The 23,450-nt window shown below is 37.8% G+C and overlaps 1 protein-coding gene across 2 annotated transcripts in view; it reads right to left on the bottom strand.

The window, feature by feature from the left end:
- LOC109989139 (protein unc-13 homolog B) overlaps positions 1-23,450 on the bottom strand; it is a 59,156-nt gene that overhangs the window by 3,787 nt on the left and 31,919 nt on the right. Inside the window, exons 19-40 of one of the 2 annotated variants that reach the window (XM_065966601.1) lie at positions 20,761-20,838; positions 20,391-20,468; positions 18,121-18,141; positions 17,805-17,843; positions 16,951-16,983; positions 16,658-16,687; positions 15,341-15,367; positions 13,404-13,448; positions 13,105-13,119; positions 12,952-12,972; positions 10,854-10,880; positions 10,087-10,107; positions 9,585-9,605; positions 8,354-8,380; positions 4,283-4,371; positions 4,033-4,170; positions 3,076-3,199; positions 2,464-2,508; positions 1,489-1,560; positions 1,104-1,251; positions 868-924; positions 201-284 (exon numbers count right to left, since the gene is read on the bottom strand). In XM_065966601.1, the coding sequence (XP_065822673.1) occupies positions 201-284; positions 868-924; positions 1,104-1,251; positions 1,489-1,560; positions 2,464-2,508; positions 3,076-3,199; positions 4,033-4,170; positions 4,283-4,371; positions 8,354-8,380; positions 9,585-9,605; positions 10,087-10,107; positions 10,854-10,880; positions 12,952-12,972; positions 13,105-13,119; positions 13,404-13,448; positions 15,341-15,367; positions 16,658-16,687; positions 16,951-16,983; positions 17,805-17,843; positions 18,121-18,141; positions 20,391-20,468; positions 20,761-20,838 (1,240 nt within the window). The remainder of the gene's footprint in view (positions 1-200; positions 285-867; positions 925-1,103; positions 1,252-1,488; positions 1,561-2,463; positions 2,509-3,075; positions 3,200-4,032; positions 4,171-4,282; positions 4,372-8,353; positions 8,381-9,584; positions 9,606-10,086; positions 10,108-10,853; positions 10,881-12,951; positions 12,973-13,104; positions 13,120-13,403; positions 13,449-15,340; positions 15,368-16,657; positions 16,688-16,950; positions 16,984-17,804; positions 17,844-18,120; positions 18,142-20,390; positions 20,469-20,760; positions 20,839-23,450) is intronic. The other variant, XM_065966608.1, reaches the window with a different exon arrangement.

Raw genomic sequence — 23,450 nt, 5'->3', positions numbered from 1 at the left:
TGTTTTTTATGTCAGATAAAGTCTTCCCAAACCAACAATCAATTCTTTTTTTTTAAGTAGTTTGAGCAGAATGGTACTTTAAAAGCTCCATCAAAAGTCTGTGTCCGGCATTATTGACAATTATTTTAAGGTGAGCACTTAAGTTTGTAAATAAAACATCAACATTGAATTCTAAATGATTCTTTATGTTTGAAACTCACCTCTGACAGTGACTTTGCGTTCTTTACCGAGCAGCATGTCGATCTGTAGAATAGCCTCTCCTATGGGCTTCTCGATCCCCGAGCCTGCACAACACAACCATCACATCCCACATTAACATGATTAACAACATCTTTAAAGCTAACTCTCTTGTTTGTCTTTAAATCTTATCTTCTTTTTTTAAAAGGCTGCTGCAGTGACACACACTCTCTTATCTTACAGCTTTGCTTTGGGCAAACTTGTTACAACTTCCTTTTAGAACTTAGGAGAATGAGGATTGTTCCAATAGATCATATCATTTAAGAAACACCAGCTTATCTTTTACTTCTACCGTTTTTGATATCAGCATAATTTAAAAATGCTCCCCTCACACAGCATGAGGTCTGGACTCTGCTGCAACAGAGATGACGAGGAAATTATGCAAATGTTTGAAAGCCCGAATGAGGCAATGTTCAAGAAAGAAAATGATTGTGTTCTAAACAGTTTTCATTTAAAAAGAAATATGCAGAATAAAACTTACACAGTTTAATGTTTTGTTAAAAGAGAAAAGGCACCTCCTCTGAGCCTGTTGACATCCTAGCTGGTCTTCTTAAGGCCTATTTTCACTAAAAAGAACCCTCTATAATCTCAATGTTCTCTTGTTGAACCTGATAACTTGTTTGGACTCACCTCTGTCAGGTCGAATCTTCTCATTGCCGGTAATTCTTATGCCCATCCCGTCGTGCACTGAGACAAAGAGAACAGCAAAGAGCATTGAGGTTTGGATAAACTTCAGTTTTTCAACCTCAAGAGGAACATTAAACCTTAAAAGCCTATAAACTGTATGTGTGTGCGTGCGTGCGTGTGTGTGTGTGTGTGTGTGTGTGTGCGTGCGTGTGTGTGTGTGTGTGTGTGTCTTGGATCACCTTGTGAGTGCTGTGTGGTGACAAAGGTCTTGATCAGAGCATCAGTGCTCTGAGAGTAGAGAGAGAGAGCATATCGCAGTGAAGCTAGTTCAGGACTTTTCTCCACAAACGCTTTCTTCAGCCCGTTTCCTCCTGCATGAAAGTATTGCTGAAAGAGAAGAGAGTGGTGAGGTGAAACTGAGAAATTAAAAATGATTGATTTTATACATTTTGTGTCCCAAGTTTTGGGTTGATTTGGCTAATGTTCAATTTTTTGGCAGGTACCAGACATGATAAACTAAACTATTTAAAAAGGCCTTTCTTCTTCTTTTCAAAGGACAAAGAATCTGATGATCGTCTCAAAATTGTATCTGCTTGATCAGTGATTGTTCAGCTCCACACCTACCTTGATGGTCTCCAGCCCTGCATCGATGATGATACACTGTTTGGGCGTCAACGTTTTGGCTTCACCTCCTCCCTACAGAAACAACAACTCACAGTTAGAGACACTTTCATTTCAATAATTTCACTACAGTAATCCATAAAAACAGAAACCTCTTTGAAATAATGATTCTTAGCCATTGTTATAAAGCAACATTTTGATATTCAGAGTTGTGCTCACTCCGCTACAATTGTTGGAGAACAACCACTTAATAGTATGTAAACATCTAACAGACCATTGATCCCTCATCAGGACATCTACTCTGATATTTTTTATCGATGGGTAACACAAACACTGAATAGTAAAAGACAATTAAGAAACAGTCTCTGTTTGAGACTAAGTGCAGGAACAGCTTAGAGAGGGTAAAACATTTTACTTTAAAAAATGAATTTTACCCAGCCAATCTGAAACAGCTGGAAACTTTAGACACCCTTCTGCAGTCACAAAATACAACTTGAGCTATTTCAACTTACACTTTCCGTTTGCTTTAACCACACACACGTTGATGTGTCGAAATACACATTTTGTAACTGTGTTCTTTAGGAAGTGTTTCAAGCCTTTTCTCTGGTTTCAATATCTAACAAGATGGTCCAGAGCAGAAAAACCATGGCTTTATATTAGTCTCTGAAAACATAAAGATTAGCTGTGCTACTTTCCGCTGCTTTAGGGGCGGCTGTGGATCAGTGATAGAGTTGGTCGTCTCTCAACCAGAAAATCTGGGGTTTGAGCCCCAGCTCCTGCAACCGCTGTGTAAGACACACTTACACACGCTTGCTCCAGCTGATGCGTCAGCGGCGTTTGAATGTATCTGAACGGGATTAGTTAACATAGCAGACTCTGCCATCAGTGTTTGAATGTGGTGTGTCTGGGTAGCTGTGACCTGCAGCACTATACAAGCTCAAGTCCATTCATCATTTCTCTACAGCTTGTGTGTGTTACCTTTAAATTAGAAAGTCCTTTAGCTGCTGTGAGGAGTTGGGCTCCCTGCAGAGAGAGGAAGAGGGAAAGAAGTGGATAATGTATGATTATATAAAGCGTTTTATATTTTCAAAATTTTTCATAAACATTTATCCGTACAAAAGACTGAATGCAGACATTCAACAAGCTTAACTTATTCATTCAGGATATCAAACTTATGTAGAGATCATTTCAACACTGTGCAGAAACACACCTGCTGATATCCACCACTAGGAAGCGGCATAGCACAGCTCTACTAAAGAACCTTGCATTTTTTCATTTTTTCATTAATTCTCCTCTCATAATAATAACTCTCATAATAATAACCTAAAGCAACAGTGTGTATAAGATGCTCCAATCTCTGACAAAGTGTTTGCTGTTGCTTTGTATTATTGGTCATGTTTTCACCATATTTGAGGACAAAGAGTAAGAGAGTTGAATTTGAGGAGTTTTAAAAAAAAAACTGTCAACAATAAGTCTGACATGGTTTGAGGCATGAATGGCTGAATTGGTGAAAACGGGCTGTAGTTTTTTTTTGGGGGGGGGTTAAGACTTGGTGTAGTTTCTGATTGTAAGGGTAAGTCTACTACTGACCAGGCTGTCGTTGCTCTGAGGCAGGACGATGGTCTTCTCCAGGCTGCTCAGGACAGTCTTCCACAGATCCTTCAGGATCCTCTTCAGCACTGACTTCTCACAGACGTCAGCAAAGATACTGAGGCTGGATCACACATAAACACCATCAATGTAAGAACATGTTCTGCCCAACAGATTTCATTGCAACATGGTGACAGCCAAGTGACAGCCGGGTCTGTAACTCCCTCCGTTATACTCTTACCAATTCATATTGTGAGTTTTTATAATGTACCTACTCTTGTAGGTTTTATCCTTCCAACTAAACATATTTTTAAAGGGAGGCAAATGTTAGCCAGTCTCTTCATTTAAAACAGTAAAGAGTAATGACACTGTTTCCAACACAAACATCTGTTTCTGTACATTCTGAATCTGCAGTGGCCTGAAATGTTCAAACAACAAAAGAAACATCGTTTTTAAATCCCTGCACTGTGCTGTCTTTACAGTTGTCAATAATAAGCTTAATAATGAAGGACAGTCAGTGCATTTAGTGCAACTTTTGACTTGGAATGAATAATTTTATTTCCTCTAAAATTGTCTCTTGTTTTTTTTTTAAACACAAAATACAAATTGTTATTTTGAAAAATACTACGGCACTTGGATTAACAATCAATAAAAAACGATGATGTGTAACTTGAAGAAGAATGAAGGAACACTGTAACATATAGTTTGCTAAAATAAAATGATTTAGTTTAGGTACATGTTTCAACACGAAGTAAACTAAATTCTGACAACAGGTACAAAAAAACTTGTTTTTAAATCCATCTGTGAAAGATTGTTAGATTAAAAGTTTGACCTGCTCATTCAGTCATCAGGCAGCAGTTAACAACGGGAGCCATTGTATTTGTGTGTGTGTGTGTGTGAGTGTGTGTGTGTGTGTGTGTGTGTGTGTGTGTGTGTGTGTGTCATGCTATGACTTACTTCCCGTCCAGAAACTCCATGAGGGGCCTCAGCATGTTGTCAGCGTCTGCCTCTGCTGTGTTGTGGTTGGGGGGTCCTTTGATCTGGTAGAGGATCTCAGCCATCTGACGCATGCAGCCGGTGATACGAGTCTGGAAACTGAAGGGAGAGAAAAACGGAGAGAGAGAAAACTTAGAGAGGGATACTTTCACAAAGCCGGAGAGACCTTCCTCCTCAGTCAACATCTGTGTGATGTGTTTGTGTGTGTTACCTCTTTGCAAATATGGCACTGAAGTTGTCCAGGACAGTGTTGAGCTTCACCTGCAGGTCGTTGAGGATGTCAGCTGCCTCTGTGTCCAGCTGAAACACACATAGATGAAGAGGAGGAGAAAGAGAATAACAGGTTATTTAAAGTCTTTACAGTTTGTGATAATCTTAAAGGTCAGCTGGACACAACTCAGCCCTGTCTCATGTCTGCTGCAGGAGCAAAGTCCAGGTCATTGGTTCTTCTGAAGCCAGATTAAGTAACCAAATATCATCTTGTTATGTGTTTTGTATCTCCCTTTTTCTCTCTGCATTAAGGAAACTTCACATATGTTTAAGTTATTATAACTAATTACCTTTTCAGGCAAGGACAGGTTAGCCAGTGCACCCTCCTTTTTCAGATATTTTGTCTCCAGCTAATTCCTTGTCAAATTGAATTCAAATAATCTGGCCATCACCTAAACCAGACTATTTTCATTGGTGACTGACATTTTATTATGGCAGTTTAAGCAGAGGGATTTTGTAGAGTCAAACTAGTTATGACAAATATGTTTAATTCAACATTTTGTTGATTTAAAACAACAACCTACTGATGGTCTAAGATTTAAAAGGTGCATTGTTGGCACATCTTAATTCTCAACTTCACAAGTCCGACATGAAATGTGTATTTTCTGCCCACTGGAACTCAAACACTTCTGTGAAAAAAACTAGCCCAAGTTTATCAAAGACAAAGAAAGTGTTCCTTTATTTATTCTAAAAAAAAACTTTGGTGAACAAATGAAAGATATGAGAAATTAGCATGATGCCAAATGTGACTTATTAAATACATGAATGCACATGTAGGAGTTATGCAGGGTCAGCAAAAAGCAAGGCAGAGATCCTGACTGTGTTTAAACACAAAACTGCACGACAGAGAATAAAATCCGACTGTCAAGAGGGTCAGTTAAGTAATAATCTATTGTATAAAAAGTTGTTTTTCAGTGCAATAAATGATACAGTATTCCTGATAAATTACTTGAGAAATTGCTGCATCTTTTGTTCCTTTTTAATTGCTACATTTTTTCCAAAACAAGTAGCCCTCCACAAAGGAATACTGTTAACCATGTATCACATTAGCAGCTGTAGCTTTAGCAAAACAGAGCATGAGCAGATGGTTTGTAGAATAGATGGCATTTATCCTTGTTTATTGAAAGCGGATGCACCAATGCATGTTTAATAAATACCAACACGCCTTGCTTTGATATGAGTCCCAACTGTTAAATGATATCAGAGCATGGAACTGCACCCAGCCTTCAACACATGGAGGAGCATTTCAAGATCAAACACCACTCTTACTAAGAGTACCTCAATGAAATGTTTTTTTTTAAACTGCACACTTTGAAAAGAGTGATTGTACTACCAGTGAGCAGAAAACAGCAAAACGCAAAGAGGAATTACTTTATTTAAAAGCCTCTTATTGTACTGTGAGCTGGAAACTGTTCAACAAACTCACAGTGAAAAACCAGAATCAACATCAACATTTTGCTAGTTTGAACTCAGCGCATTACAGTATGGGATGTATTGAGCAGAACTGAGCACACAGTTTGCAGCAGACAAAGGCATACAAGTGTTTTGAATGTAGGTTAAATATGCAATCAATATACTGTGCCTATAGATTATTTTGAGAGGAGGATTACATTTCAAGTGTGCAGAAGAAGAGAAAGAGTGTGTTACACCGAACTCATGAGATGTCGAGAATGCAGTGAGTGTATGAGTCAGAGATAAAGTTACTCACACTACAGGCATATTTAGTGTGTAATGATTCTGCTGGATGTTGAATGTATATCCTGACAGCTGACTCAAATCTAAAATGGCAAAGGTTGAGACTATAAAAGCTTTCATATGAGATGAGAAAGGTTGAAGATAAAATTGGGCAAACGGATGACAAGCTTTTCCCATTTCATCTTCAAACCCTTTCAACAGCGTCTAAAAAGAGGGCTTCATGCAAAAAAAAAAAGCACAACATTTCCGGAAAAACCAACTTCTCAATAACATGTTTCTCCATTTAGTGTGACTATTTGGCAGCAGGGGGGTTTTCACAGTGGTTGATGCTGGAAGGAGAAAGAAGGAGGAAGCTGCCGAAGAAATTATCCCAAATTAGCTTCAACACAGAGGATGTTGAGGATATTTTTTCATCACTTTAATTACCCCCCCTCCCCCCATTCAATATTTTAGTGAGATCTGTGACAAATGATTCCAAACCAAGGATCCTGATGCAAACTCCTTTTTGCCAAACCACTGTACTGATTATGGTTATTTTAGATGTTATTAAGTTATTATGGTCTTTATTTTAGCATCTGCGTAACAGAAAGCAACCACGAAGCAAAGTTGTTTTTCTTTGGGCTAATACAGGATTTTATTTGGATGGAACTGCCAGATATGATCTATGGTTCTTACCATTTTACCTCCAGCTTACTACTGTAGTTGTTTAAGCAAAGCATAGGAGATACAGCTGTCAGAAAATGACACTTTTACACACTTAAGATTACAAGTCAGGGCTAACATGAACCCTTTTTTTCCACTTAGCTTCTTGTAGATAAGCTCTGAATGTTCTGACCTTATGACTTCATATGGTTATCAAAATCATTCAATGGTCCATTTTTTTCTGCTAATGTAAAGACACTAAATCTGCAAAAATCCCTCTTTCTGTGGGTGTGCAGTCTTAAAGCAGCCCGTTATCCCCTCACCAATAAACGTGTAAAATATAGGCTGAAGCTCATTAGTATGCTGGACCTCATGTATGCTAAACGTGTTACATCAGTTAAGTGGTTAGTGGATCACAAGACGAGGCGTCCCAAAGTGTCTCTCTAGAATAAATGTGTAAGTGTGTTATTAGATAGAGGACAGAGGGCAAACTGCCAGAACATATCATTGGAGTAAAAGAGGGCCCTGACCTTAACGTGACAGCATTTCAGTCTCTGGAATTGAATGTGTGTGGGGGGGGGGGAGAGAAGTTACAGAGAGTGAAGGTAAGATTGCACGATCCACCCTGCTCCTTTTTGGTCTGAACCCAAAAAATGAAAATGTACAGCGGAGTTTTTGTGTTTATGTGAAGTGTCTGACATCTTTATGGGTGTTTGAAGGCGAGTGTGCACATCACTGTAAGAGGTGTCCTTGAGAGGAGAGTGGAAATACAGAGAGAGGAACCAACAGCAGTGATAGTATAGATACAATGAGTCACACACAAAAATGCTTTAGATAATACATTCAGAGCTGAATATTTTGTTTTTGGCATTTAAACCATTAAATAGCTTTAACCTTCAGCATTTTTAATTAAAATGTCTCTTTCACTATTAATGAGAAGACCTTTTAGTTTAATATTTATGTCTCTGAATTCACCACAGAGAAAAGTCCTGAATGTCTTTTTTGATGATTTCGATGAATTGAATTGCATTGCTTTATTTATTTAGATATCCACTAGATAGCACAACAATAATTTGCAGGAGATATTTTATTTATTATATGACAACCTGTCCCAGAAGCAGTTGGCTCTGGTGTGGCGACACACACTCAATATTTATTGTCTGCCCTGTGACTTCAGAGTTTTTATTAAAAAGTTTACATCTAATACTGGAATGATATCTACACTCATGTGCAGACATCTGTTCTTAGCGCTTATACGGCCTCTACATCACAAATGTGCAATGAATATCCACAAACTCTTTCCTCAACTGCGTCAAGGGAAATCACCGAGTTATGCAGTGTCGAGCATTTTCAATCCTATTTTTTACCTCTTGAAGAGCAGAATAGTGTCGCTATTTTGCTAGTGCAGTGAATATACTTCACTCCATATCTGATTTAAACAGACTATACTCTCCTATAAAGAGCTTGCAGGCGTAGGTAAGGGTCATATTAAACTTGCACTCTGAAGGTGAGAAAGGACCATGTCACTTTGGTAAAAGAAAGAATTTGAAGAACCAGAGGACACCCTTAAACAAACCAGCATGTACACACACTCCTCACTTCAGTCACAGTCTTAAATCAAAAGTGTCCTCTACAGGTAATAAATGCCTTATCACTTTCTAAAACCCTACTGTACCTTCTTTGTGGCAGCTGTGGCTTCAGTCTTCACGGAGAGACAGAAAAGAAGGGAAAAAAAGACACAAAAATAAAAAGTCACACAAGCAGGACCAAGACTGCACACACAGGGCTGTACATGAAGGGACAGAACAGGTATAAATAGCATCAGGCTTTACTTTAGGTTACTTTAGGTATATTGACTTGTGGATTGGGTAAAGGTGAGTGGGTGATTCTAATAACATATTTTTTGTTTGTTTTATTGACTCTGGTTTATACTGAGATGCTTTAAAACAAATAGTTATAAGCTATTATCACCTGTAGAAGTGTCAAAAGTATTCTGAAAGATGGTTCCGTATTTTTTGATAGCTCATCCAGTGAGAGCAGATAATTGGCTGGCAAAAACGTATGAATGTCCCCATGATTCTTGTGATATAATTGCTTTTACTTATTCATACACAACTATCCTGTTCATCAATTCTTACATTCTTCTTATAATGTGTACGTGGAAGTATTGAGTGGCCTGTTCAATTTTGGACTACATGATTAGTGAGAGCAAAATAATCCCTTGCTGAGTTTGCACACACACACAACCTCACAACCACCCACCCACCCACACACACCCACACACACCCACACACACACACACACACCCACACACACACACACACACACACACACACACACACACCCACACACACCCACACACACACACACACACACACACACAGTTGTCATACTGCACGTAAATAATTGTGGTACAACCATTTTCAAATCTTCTCAGTCATCCATAATCTATTGTTCATGATGATCAACTGCACACAAAAGTAGTAGCTGTCTTGAAACAAATATAAAAGTACAGTGTAAAAATATTTCCCTTGCTGTTTTTTGTAACTCTACAAAAATCCTTTAACTTTGCTTAGTAGCACACATGTATAAATCCAGAAAATGTCACATAACTAAAAATAATTTAGCAAACATTGGGACTGACTCTTTGACTGATGTGCAATTAATCAATCATACATTGAATATACACACAGTTACATATACAGTACAGTATACATATAGTTAAAACTTGGAAGCCCCTACGTGACCCCAATGCTATCAAATATACAATTTTACAATCATCCCTCTTGTACTAATGTTGTGCATCAGGTTAAAGAGAAAAGGGTTTCTACTGCCCTATAGCTATCAGCTGATATGTCTAAACAGAGGGGAAAGGGAGGGAGCAGAATTTTACTGGGCAAACAAACCTTGTTAACTTCCTCCTTGGACTGATGAGAAACAAAATACAAAAGAAAACATTAGACGGCGGGCCCTGAGAGTCACAGACCACTTTTTGTCTAAATGTTTCTGCATCAATACAAATTGTACGCTAATAAGAATTATAGGTTGACTTTTTTTCTTTTTTTTTGACATGAAAGAGTCCAAATGAAATGTTAGGAGGACAAAAACAAAGTAACTGAGCTTTAAGGGAAAAGATGCAGGTTGTCCAAGGCCAAAACCAGAGCTCTGCTCAATGTCATTACTCAAGACAGATGGCTGCTGCTCACATTTCATTCTACATTTTATTACCATGACTTTAAAACATAAAAAAAAGAGGATAGAGAAATTTGAGTAAATGCATGTTGTGGGAACTTGTATAAGGCTTTTAATTAAGCTTCAAGTTTTACTTATTGTACTCGATTTCATTGGCTTCAAAAGGATCAAAAGACTTCTAAAGTGAGGAAGAGTATTTGCATTTTGAGCACCCACCTGTTTGCTCTTAGTGTCCTCCTTGAGTGTGAGATAAGAAAGATATTTCAAAAAGAAGCCATCAGCAATAAGATTTTTTTCTTTCAAACAAACCACTTCTAATGAACTAGCTTTGAATCTACTGAATTGAAGTTTTGCGTCGTATACTATACATCATTGACTGTGTAAAAGGAGTGGGTGTAGCCTCTTAGTTTCAAAAGTGAAACTAATGCAGAAGTTAATCCTGCATTATACCTAACGACCAGCAGGGTATGAAATTATCATTTGATTTATTTGTTGATTAAACATTTTCTAGATGAGTTTTTGATCCTAATCTTTGGTTTGAAGTCTTCTTCAATACAGTAAGATGTCTATAATGTAAATTGTGGTGCCATTTGGAGTACATTTAAGAAATAGCTGGATTTGTTCAAGAGCATAGATATTGACAAGTCGCTACTGTGGCACAGTTTCAAACAGGATAGAGAAATAACAATTCACATACGACCTCTGATCAAATTTGGTCCATACTGGTTCAAGATAGTAACATCCAAAATGTGAAACAGAGGCTCAAGAAGGCCTTCACAGATGGCTGTATCCACTTCTTTTATACATTCCATGTAAGACATTGGGGTAAAGAAGACTGGGCTTTGATTATGAGGAAAACAAACAAAGGTTTTGGGAATATCACAAGAGACGCGAGCAAATCTAAGGAAACTTGCAGAGATTTAAAAAGTTGCACGGAGGAATAAGAGGATGTAAAGTGTCAAAGGGATCACAAAAAAACCAACCTGCTTCTCTTTATCTTTCTTCTCAGCCTGCAATGACACACATCTGTTGGTGAGCTACACTTTAAAACACCTGTGCACATAGCTACATTTACACACTAGCACACTCCAAGCTGCTCTCTTTCTTAAACTTTCCTTAGGTCCACCCTTGTGTTAGCCCTGCGTCCCTGCAAACAGTGACTCACAGTAATAAAGCTAAATGTTACTCTCAGGTGAGACCCTCATTAGGTCTTTTTGCTGATTCGCAGGTTTTTTACATCCAGCCAGGAGGCTAGCGTCTCTTATCTGAGGGGTGATAAAGATTTGACTAAAAATAATCCCTGACATTTTAAGAGCACAAGGCTGTCTCTGCATTACACACATAATTTAAACCTTTAGATTGGGTCTGGATAATTTGCACAAACCTTATTTAACAACATGATGTAGGAACATTATCATCAGCCTCGCTGGCAGCCAAGCGCTCTGGGATTTAACACACTTAAATGTCAAGAGCTCTTTAGACTCTGCGGTCTAACTTTCGAGCATCCAATCATTTGACTTGAACTTTCCCTGCTTCAATGTTTTGTAATACAAAAAAATATAATATGAAAAGATGCTCTCTTTTTCTTTCATTTGCAAATGATTGAATCAGACTGCAGCACATATTTGGCAAAAAGAAAAAGGTGCAACTATGGTACTTCTACAACCCCAAATACACAAAGGTGTTAAGTCAACGTTTGCAGGAATCATTTTCAGAATAACAGTCAATCAGTTTGAATTTGAGTTTAAATGTATTGCATTTGTGCTCTTTTTACTGGAATACATGACGAGAAAGAACTAGCAAAACATCACATTCTGTTTTATTTATGTTTGAGACAAAGTCACAACTTTCTTGGAATCTGGATTGTTCTGTGAAAGATGGAAACTTTTCAGAAAACTTTTTAATAATGAAAGTTTTGTTTGTCTGGGAGGACTGAATTCTGATTATTTTTCCTCCATTGCCCTACTTTAAACAGTCAGAGCTTCTCACAATGAGGTCATTGTAACTGTTATCCTGAAGAGGGAGCACACAATGCTCCTGCCTCCTCTGAGTCACTTACAGTAATTTCAATCTTTCAGAAATCAATCTACAGCCTAAAAAAGGCCTCTATTCAATTTTTAATATTCTGCACCACATCTTGTTGGACGTGTGAGACCTACATTTAATTTTTACTTTAATATTTAGTTCTCCTAGTTCTCTTTCAAACCTCACTCGGTATCTCACTTATCTCACTATGTTAATAATATATTTGTTTTACTATTCTTATTCTCTGTTTGGCCTGACTGTGGAAGTCTGTTCTGTTGTTGTCTTGAGTTCATGCCTTTGCTTTGTCTGTTAAAGCCCTTTGTAAATATCTGCTTTTTAAGGTGCTTAACAAACAAAGTTATTATCAATGTTAGCGTGTCCAGACGTTTTTAAATTGGGGTAACCTGATTAGCTTGATTCTTTAGAGACTCAAAAAAGAAGTTGTATGTGCAAAGTCAACATTTAAAGTTATTAAAAAAAACTGTCCTTCTTGCAAAAATACATTTATTGCCAATTAAGTCCACTGCAAGTATGACATTGTGCACACATTTTTCCTTGTGAATTTATATAGAAAGTGTAAAGTATTTATTTACAACTGAAAGTACTACCATTAACCTGTTAAAACTATGGAGTTGAGTTGTATTCAAGTCTTAACTCTGATTAGGCAAAAAGCCAAACACGGATTTGGATTTAGGCATTGCACCTGGACACGCCCCTGAACCGTGGTTCTCTTGAGTCAGGCATCTTACAGCACTGAGGCAGAGTTAGTGCCAGGGTAGGTTAAGGGGAGGGCCCATGTCACCAAGATGATTGGTCTGGCCCTTGACAGAAACTAATTGTGCAGACCTCCCTTCAAGCGCCGCTGTTATTTTCACATTATTCTATAATCCATGCAGTGTATAAAACGTCTTACATTTATTATGATATCCCATAAGCTGGAAATAGAGTCAGCGAGTTTTACCTCAGGCTCAAATCAATTTGCACAAAAAAAAACTGGTTTAAAAACTGCATACAAGCACACAGAAAAGAACACACGCAGCACTAGTTGAAACACACCTTCTCCATCTTGGACTGTGACTAAAAAGACATGGACACAAAAAAAGGAAAAAGACAAATGAAATAATTGTTAACAAAGTAAAAGAAAATCAACACAAAATAACAATACTGAGTAACCAAGGGTTACATGTCGGCCCTTTGCTGATCGCTCACCTTTTCCTTATCAAGCTATTGGACAAAGAAAGAAACAAAATAAAATGTAAATAAAGACAGGAAAGTTGTGAAGTAAGTAAGGTAATAGTACTGCATTTACGATGATGGAAAACATATGGAAAAAATGATTTCATACATACAATTGCACAAACACAGAGAATATTTGATGCTGACACAGGAGAAAACCACAGAGGATCTAGTGGACCACATGAGAGTTTGTCAGTCAGCTGTGAGATGACAGGCAGCAGAAGAGGGGATGTGATTTATGAAATGTGTGAATCATCGAAAAATAAGCAAACCTTCTCCCGCTCCTGATCACTGTCATCATAGTCTGAGGACTCATCCTACAAGGAGGACACATGGTCAACGACTGTACTCATATCCACAATCATACAAACTAAAACATCTCAAATTTACCACTGGAACGGTGATATAACAAACAAAGCTCCATTTTCTCCAGATTTTGGGAGCAAAATTATGCCAAGTAAAGAATATTACATATAATTATGGATCATTTCCACTGTTTTTGCCCTTCTTTGTTTGGAGATGAGACGAAGCAGACCTGCTGTTCTAAGAGCGACGAGAGGCTAGCTTTTTCCTTTTAGTACTGAACGATAAAAATATCTCAAGGGTTTGTTTCCCACTTCAACCAGATTTTCAATCTTCTCAGAGTAATAACAGAAGCTCCAAAGCACACCACTTCTCAAAAGTTTCTTTTTACAGCTACTAGCTGGAGAAAGAGATGTTTGGTGGAAACAAGTATTTAAGGCAAAATTAGCAAGATGTTCATTTGCATTTTCATTAAGCAACCAACACTTGACTTCCCTCAATGAAAGACTGGGATAGAGACAACACTGACGGAACCCAATAATGGGGCTTTTAACCTACTTTTCTCCTTATCAGTGCCACCTCATCATCTCATGTATTATTCTAAGCAAAATCTCTGATTCAGGCTGCGTCTGTATTGAAGATGTACAAACAATATCCAGAGTAATATTGAATTTTATGACCAACATGAAATCACCTGCTATTAGACAGTAATATTGCTCATTATCTTTCATATAATTTGCTTAATAACTGTTGAATGTTGGGCAATAGTATGTTCCTTATCATTCATAAAATAACTGATATAATATGCTAACCAACATTTTGTTCAATTTCACTGTCACATGCTGTATAAATTACTTTGCAATACTACTTCATTAAAATGTACAACTAGGTTATCATCAGTTTAATTTTTATATTCATAAAATGTACTATGCGATTCTATGTCAGTGTAATAGCCATGACAAACCTTTGTGCTTAGCATGCTTATTTCTTTTAAAAGTACATGTGCTTATATTGTTGTTTTATTTGCACTGTTTCTTTGCATATAACCAAAATGCACTTTGTATTTTAAATTCAGTAATGATGGATGCTCTGTTATGTATTTGTTATTTTGGAGCATTAATATTAGAGTTTCCTTTGGGGTTATTAAAGTTGTATTTGAGCTTTTCTTATCTTTTCACATCTATTATAAATATTTCTGCAGTTATGACAGCACTTAAATTATGTTCACACTATCCAATGCTACTCACTACACGATCTGATAAACCGTAAAGCGGGATGCTTGAAATTACACAAACATGTAACTATTACTTCTTTTACATGTAAATTGGTTGAAGTGTTTTTCTTATTTCACCCACTGACTGAGACTAAGTATTTTGATTTGATAGTGTTTATTCCATGACAGGAGAGACATGATGCTCTCTGGGAATAGGTGAATATAAAATATGTATATTTTCTAAATGTGGCCCAAAATAGCTGGAAAATACTGATTGAGATATCGGCAAGTTTACTATAGTGTCTCCCTAAAACACAAGGAAGAGATCATCACACAAACAGAAATATCTACTCTGATTTTGGTGTCACAGACTGGTTGGTTTAATGTGTGTACAGGACTTTAGGGTTTTTTCTGACCAACATTTTGGGTTAAATCAAGTATAGTCGCTTGTTCAGCTTAGGCTATATCTAAGTAAAAGTAAAGAGTGTCTACCCTTTCACCCAATACAGGGTGAATAGATGAGGCCTACAGTTTAATATTCTAATTAGAGTCTTTGTCATCATAATAGAAAAAGAAAATACACATACGAAGGTGGGTCTAGTTAACAAATACAGCACAACACAGAGACCTGGTTTTTACAAAGACCAGATTTAAAACTTATTCACAGACTATAACTGGGCCTGACCAACCAACCTTATTCTCCTTCTCTTTGTTGTCAACCTGGAAGCAGACAGGATGAGTAAGGAAAGGGCAGAAAGTAAAGTAAAAGCAGGACAGCGTTAGAAATCATGTCTTTTTGCTTATTTGTGTTGTTTGCCCTCATTCAAAATCTGAGGACAGAACAAAAATTAAAAACTACGAAGTAACCTTTTAGACCAACCTCAAAAGTCCAAAAACACATCAACAATGTGAATCCATTGTTCATCTCACTGTCATCAACAATCTGGGTTCCCCTATACACTGAACTCCCTGATGAATAAACCCTCCTGTGATTATTATTGTATTATTATTATCAAGAAGACCTCTAACTAGCACCATAGATTAACTAAGGAACATGACCTGTTGAAAATGATTTATCGTCAGGTCCAATTAAAGATTGAAACTGCAGATGATTTCACTTCCGTATAGAAAAACAAGATATTTTTCTAGAAAAGCGTATAGCATTGTTTCCACACTCCAGTTTTCTGAGCATTTTTCTAACTGAATATACACATTAGATAAACACATACGACATGGACCAAAAACAACCTCTCTTGAAAGAAAGATAACAATAGAGAAGCACACATAGCTGGCCCATATCAGCTTGAGTATTTTCTCCACTTTAACATCAAATTCAACATCTGTTAAGAAAAGAGTAACTTCAGTCATTAACCAGCACATAGTCCCCCCTCCTTCTCTCCTACACAGACCCCCCACAGTCAGCTGACACACTCAGACATTACAAGAAGCCATTAAGTGGAGGCTCAACACAGCATTTTTAAACACCATTAAACTCAATTATCAGCAGCCCACTGTCTAGTCTATTAAGCACTCACTCGAGAAAGAAGTGTGTTAGTGCCCAGCTGTAAATGTACAAAGAGCTGTGCTAGCATGAGGATTTAGGATTAAGGCATCAGGATGAAGGGATTCATATGCTGCGCTCTCCTTAAGCACAAAAAACCCACAATACCGAAACTTAAAACTAATCCCATGTGGTGTAAAGGGTATAGGGATGTTAAAGTACTTTTTTTAACCTAATACTACACCTTGAACATTACACCTTGGCCAAATACAAGATTGTCATCCATAATGTGTTAGTTCTGATTTTCTGCTCGCACTAAATAAACGCTTTCTTTAAACTGCAAATACTCAAAAAATACTGTGAATGCCAAGGTTCCAGTAAGAATCATACAACTTCTAACAAAGAAACACATTTAAGTCGGTGATAGAAAAATGTCTCAGAGAAAAACATTACTGTTTCTATAGAGGATTTCTGCTTTGATTGGATGTTTCTACTTAATTTCATCTTACCTCAGATCCTTCTGAGTCTGAGCAGACGGACTGCAGTTGAAATGGACAAATAAGAAACGAAGATGAAATTAGACTTTAAAAACAAGACATAAAGAAAAAATAACATTTAAGGAGATTATCTGGATTGAAAATTCACCCTCAATCAACCTGAATCCGTCACTTTCCTTGGATTCCTTTCATTTTGGCTGCCATGACTGACAACCAAAATTACATTTCCCCAATAACTCAACACAAACAAAGTTTCTTTTACAACAAAGGTGAATAAGAGGTTTTTTTTAATGCAGTCTACCCACCATGTCATCTTCCTCTCCATTTTTACTCATCGCCTGGTGGAGATGGAATGGAAATAAAAACAAACATACACAAACTTATAGAACATGTAGGACAAAGAAAATGTAATCATAAAGAAGAAGCAGACAAAATGATTTAATGAATGATGATGTGTTGTTGCTACGGTACTTTATGTTGCAATACTATCCTCAAATTATACTAGCATCCACTACCGTACCCTTAAAGCAACTAAAAAGGAGCCAATCATAAAAATAATTTAACTGCTAATGAATCTGCGAAACTTCAAACTTTTCACTTTATTACATGAGTTTGATGAGTCCCAGCAAATTCATGGTCGTATCTGGTTGTGTGAAGTTCTTCAATACCGCATTTAATAGATGACTAACCCCTGTGATGGACAAGTTTGTACCATAGTGACCTGAAAAATATTTTGCACAGTGTCTGGTACTGTGGCCGACGATGGCAACCAACCTGCAAATTGTTGGATTTCCAGCATTTTTGTTTAACAGTTGCTTTCTGTCGAAGTGTGTTTTCTACTTTGCCTCATTTATGTGCAGCACTTTTGCTGTTATTGTTGTTAGCCCCACACCCCTTTCTTGATGTAACCTCTCATCCAAAAATGTACTTTTTTATGTAGAAAACAAAACAAAATGGCAACAGCAAAAGTGCCAAAATTGAGGCTTTCAAACAGTAGTCAACAAACCAATAACTAAGCTCAAGGGGGGGTACATCCATTTTATTCACAAACAGTCCAGGGCCTGATTAGAAGACAATCAAAAGTTAGGTACACCTAGGTGTCACTAAATGATTTTAAAACCACTAAAAAGTAATGAGATCCAAACTCAGGTGGACCCACCTCCTCATCACACTCCTCAGGTTCCTCCTCGTTCTCCATCTTACAGAAAAAGCATTGTGGAAAGCACAGTGTTTTTACAAAAAATATATCAAGGGGCACAGAGAAAGGAAGGAAGAAGGAGAAGGGGGGGGAGTCCAGTGTATCTGTATAAATTGGGATGAATCTAGACTAAAAAACACAATACTGGGTAAAAGGAGAATTTGACAGTTTGAAAGAGGTTAAAGCTGGGGATTTGCTTCTGTATTTGGATGTTTTTCTTTTCAGGAATAAAAGTGGAAAGGGAAGTGGTCAAAAAGAATAAAAAGCCTAGACATACCATCTCCTCCTCAATAGTGAGCTGTGTAGAAAAAGACACAAAAACTCAATTTCTTACAGCCTTCATGCAAAGGAAGCTGTTTTTGAACAAATCCTTCATCTTTTACTTTTTCATGTGGAAAAGAGGACTCAAATAGACTCAAATAGACAGGCTACAACCAAACTTTATCAAATATGAATTGCAAAGGTCCCAGCAAAGTTACTCAACAGTCAAGCAAATGTTGCATGAGAAACAAAAAAAAGAGGGAAGGCTTCTCATAACTAAAGAAATGTACTGGACAAAAATACTGGTGGTTCAGAACAATTGCACAAAAAACTTTTTTTAATGCATATCCGGTTCAACTCTGCTGCTTCTCTTGACAGAAACAGATGAACTGAAATACATACAGAATGGTTTTGTTTAGTTAGTAATAAAATCCACCTGAAGGGTGATGAGCCAGGACATATCGGCTTGTTAATGCGCTGTAACATACAGATATATGGTTGGACAGGAAATTGTTTGTGCAGGAATCTTAGTTTGTTTATAATGCTGGAGCTATTCAAGCACCAGTTCAAGAAATTGTCTGAACTTCCATAACCATAACCTAAATAACAAATCTTAACTAAAATTAGGGCCTTGTAGTTTACATCCATCAATGTATCTCATAGAACAACAGTGTTACTGTGGCCAGGATGAGGAAACAGGGACATATATCTTTATAACGTATATCTTCATCTTTTATCTTCAGTGAAAATACGTTGAAGAATATAATATCTTTACAAAGAAAATAGACCCATGTTACACAGGAGATGTCCATCTACAACCATACAAACCATTACAACAGGGACATAACACCAGAGAAATTATCTCTCTCTCTCTCTCTCTCTCTCTCTCTCTGTGTCTCTGTTGATCATGGGATATGAATTTGGACTGCTGTCACAAAAGAAGGTACAATAGAGTCAGAGAGAGAGGGAGGATTTTGCAGTAATCAATATGAGATTGTTTCACTCATTTGGACGGATTAATAAGAAACAGATCTTATAAGTTCCCTCAAAGTGTTGATGAGATGTTCAAGATAATGGGATGAGACTAATAGTCAGAGAAATATTCGTCCAGGACATTATAGAGTAACTGACCATGTAAAGTGAAATCAATTCATCATTTTATTCTTCCAGACACTGGTATGAAATCCTGTCATAATTAATGCCTGAGTTCTTGACCAAAGGAAACATTTTCGAGACATGGTGATCTTGACCTTCGAAAATCTTATCAGTTTATCCTTCTGTCCAGGTGGGCATTTGTACATACGGTACATGAAAGATATTCCCTCAATTGGTTTTTGGAATATCTTGTTTACAAAATAACCTGGAAAGAGACATGTTCAAAATGCCAAGGCTGACCAACACAGACACTGACTTTTGAATATTCTGCAATATTGACAACACCCACCTTTAAGAATATTTTGACCTAATTGTAATTTTCTAATTTCACAACATACTGCTATTCAAACTACAATGTTGATGGTGCCTGATACTGATTTAAAAAAATACATCCACAATGACAATAGCAATGCTGAAACACTACAGTGTCCCAAAGAGCCATTAGTGTATTTTCCTCAATTGGACATGTTATTTGTCTTGCCTGCATTCCTGCAGCACTTGTTGTGAAAGTCTTTTCTACCAAGCAAGGACAAGACATTCTCAAAAAAAAAAAAAAAAAGGATCAAATGTGTCCCTGATCAGTTTTCTTGTCTTTGGTGTAAAAACAGTACATTGTGTAACCACTGTTTCCCCACCATCACTAATGAGACAGTTCACTCGGCAACGACCTTTGCCCTTACACAACAAGTTTGCACACTAAATGTGTAAAAGTGTCAAAAGAGCTTCTTTTGGAACGCTACTGTTTGTTTTCTCTGACAATTTAATCAGAGAAGTGATATTGAATCCCCCCCTAAAAAGCTAATTGCAGCTATATTTTTGTACAAACCACTTCCTGACTGAATGAATCAGACGAAGTAGGAACACTGTGCGCCTACTGTGCGCGCCTACTGAATAGTAGGTACTTAACAGTATACAGCACGGATAGTAAGTACTGCCTACTGCCTACTGACAGATTGAGTAGGTACTTGGCAATTCGGAAACAGCCAAGTTCTCATTATAATCATAAGAGCACTCTGCAGGTTACAATGAAAAAGTCTCAGGTCTCCTCAGCAGATGATGAAATACTAACGCTGCAGGACCAGGGTTTGCAAGTTTGTACAGGTGTGATTTCCCCCCCTCTTTTACCCTTACCATTTTTGCTCCCATCGACTCAAACATCTTCTCCAACAGGACCCTCATCTGCTGGATGTTGTTCATCAGCACACAGGGCTGGAGGAGAAAGAGAGGAAGTGGGAAAGTTCAGTATAAGTCAAGCAGATAAAAGTCAAATAAAGCAGATAAAAAAATAGGAAATGACAATAAAGACAATGGATAAAATGTAAAGAAAGGAGGGGGGAATCAAACAAAGAGAAAACAAGTTGAAGAGTTATATAAGTGGGTAGCAGCAGCTGAAATATTAATCTGCTTCACAGAGGGAGCTCTAGCTTTTAAAAGTTCAGACTCTGACTCAGAATCTGAGTGTTGTGGTTTAGTTTTAGAGAGGAGACACAGCAGTACTCACTATCTTCTCCTTCTCGCAGTAGGAGGGGAAGCTCTTGGCCAGCAGGGCACAGTACTGCAGCAGCACTTTGGTGATCGTCTGAGGAAACACAAGAACACACAAGAAGGACATGTTTACACAACTTCTTGAGAAGTTAAAGGACACATCTATTTGAACTCAGTCTAAGTCAGCTCCTTATAGTCTGCCAGAGAGAGTGTCAAGTCATTCCCAAGTCCTTTTGGAGTGAGCAAGTCAAATCTTTTTTTGGGAGCTATAGTCTCAAGTAAGTTTTAACAGCACCCAAGTGCAAGCAAAGTCCTTGTGTTTTTGACTTGGCTACATGCCCTCGGCCATATTCACACTGCAAGATTAGGGGCCTGTTTCTGATCTATTACTACATTGATTTTTTTCACATTATCACATTGAATAAGGCCAATATCAGCTGGTCATGAGCATTAAGGGACCTGGCATGTGTGACAGAACAGTAACAGAGAAGTAGGGGAAGTAAACATATTTAAAATTTATTTATTACATGTTTTTGCATTACATATTATCTACCATGCTATACCTTTTTTTATTTTAACATTCAAAATGAAGGAAATAAAGTTAAGATAGAAGAGGACAAAGAAAAGAGTCAGTGGCCAAAATTAGAAAGGGGGGGGCTTTTTAATTCAATAAAGAAGGAGGAAGATTAAATTTGTTAAACTGCCTGATCTTCCTCACATCTTCTGTAAGGCTTTTTACATTGAGACATTTGTCCTCTTTATCTGTTCTATGCAGAATTCCAGCTTCTACCCTCCCCTATACTAGACTATACCCCCTACGGTGATATAGTCTACCAAAGGTCAGGTATAACAGGCACATGTTTTTTCACTCAAGCCATAGAACTGTTATAGTCTCATGAAAATCCTGTTGATGAATAGGTTCCCATTTACTCGGGATAACTGTTGATGGTCTTTATATGACTGTTTTACAGACTCTTTGAGTTGTGTTGTCACCTGATGTATTCAGGCATTTATTGGTCTTACAGATTTTTTCCCTTGTCCTTGTTACGATTCACGTTTTAACACAGCTGTAAGAAAAATGTACCCATAATGTTGAAGTTGAAATGCATGCACAAATGTGACACAAGTAGGGGTGTTGATAAGGGATACTTCACCAATTTGCATTAAGCTTTGTAACATTAGAAACCTGGTAGTGTTTTTGAATGGTCGTTCATCCCGCCCTCATTTTCCCCTCAGATGGGAAATCTTTGTATTTCTAAGTCTGAAAAGGAGCTTCCGATGACGCAGAAATCGTAATTTTTGCGTCACTGGAAGCTGTTGCGGTTAGCGGGGTGAAACTACAACGCTAGTTCCTCATATTTTCAACCACTGAAGCTACAGACCAATCACAGATCAGTGGGTGGGAGTTCACTCCCAGAATTGAAACTTAACGTCCGCCATATTGCTTGGAAGCTATGCTAACAGGCTCTATGGAGAAAGCTGATAATAAAAAATATAAATATAGCGGCAACATGGCTGCTGCCGACAGGCCAATCTTGTGTCTTGGCTGCTGCGGCCCCTGGCCGGCGGCGGCAATGATCTAGAGAGGAGGAATCAATGTCAGTAAATGCAACCAAACAGCTTTAAATCTGATCAGACACACAGGGTGCTGACAGGCATTGCACAGAGACAAAGCACAACACTGACGGCTGTTCTTGAGAGTTCTTAATCAGCATCAAAACCATCCTGAATATCGTCCTTATCGAACAAAACCCTCATCATCATCATCATCAAATTCATCACTGTCATCATCAATATCATTAAGTGCATAGGTGTTCATGACAGAGCTGGCTCTTTAGCTTTTTTCTTAAAGGTGCAAAAGGGGCTCTGCAGAGTGAAAGGAGTTTGGTCACTTGTTCGTATTTTGAGAAGAGTCTGTTAATCAGCACAGATGTTAACTATAATTCACCTGCATTATCAGGTGACGTGAGAGAGGAACGTCAAATGTCTAATGTGGCCGGAAATTAAGTACAAATAAGTCTTTGTTCTGCCTAAAAAATGCCTCTGGGTTTGAAACGATGTCAGGTTTGTATACCATAAATACTCCACAGGGTACTTTAAAATAAATCAGCGGGTTAATTATTCGGTCTTGATGGTAACTTGTGGACAGGGATTGACAAAAACTCTGCCTGTTATGTCACAGTGTCTGAGAGATTTCCCTACTTTCTGCTGAGTCAGACAGATGGCAGATTGGACTCATGCATTAAATATGTGGCCTGATCACTGCCTGGATACCGCAGTATAGTTTCCTCTTGTTGTTTGACCCAGTCTTCATTTTTTTTCTTTGTCCAATATTACTTTTCTGCAATGGACTATAAGAGAGAACGGGCTATACGAGAGGGAAAACATAAGGAATAAGAGGGTGCAACGGCAATTACAGGGAGAAACTATGGACAAAAATATGGAGAAATAGAAATAAAGAAGGTAAAACATTTTAAATATCTTAAGAAACAGAATAAAAGGTTGGAGAGCTGATGGGGGAACCAGACTGGAAAGTATGGATAAAAACAAAAAAACAGGCTGCAGTTTAGACAGGCCAGAGATGAAAAGGTTGACAGAGAGACGGACAGGAGCTGATCGGCAGCAAATAAAAGGGATCAGAGGTTGGGGACAGAGAGGTGGACGGCTAGGAGTGATGGCTTACATTAGCCGTTCTTTATTTAATGA

The sequence above is a fragment of the Labrus bergylta genome, chromosome 2, assembly GCF_963930695.1.
Source record: "Labrus bergylta chromosome 2, fLabBer1.1, whole genome shotgun sequence".
Lineage (NCBI taxonomy): Eukaryota > Metazoa > Chordata > Actinopteri > Labriformes > Labridae > Labrus > Labrus bergylta.
This window is presented reverse-complemented; position numbering and strand designations above follow the sequence as displayed.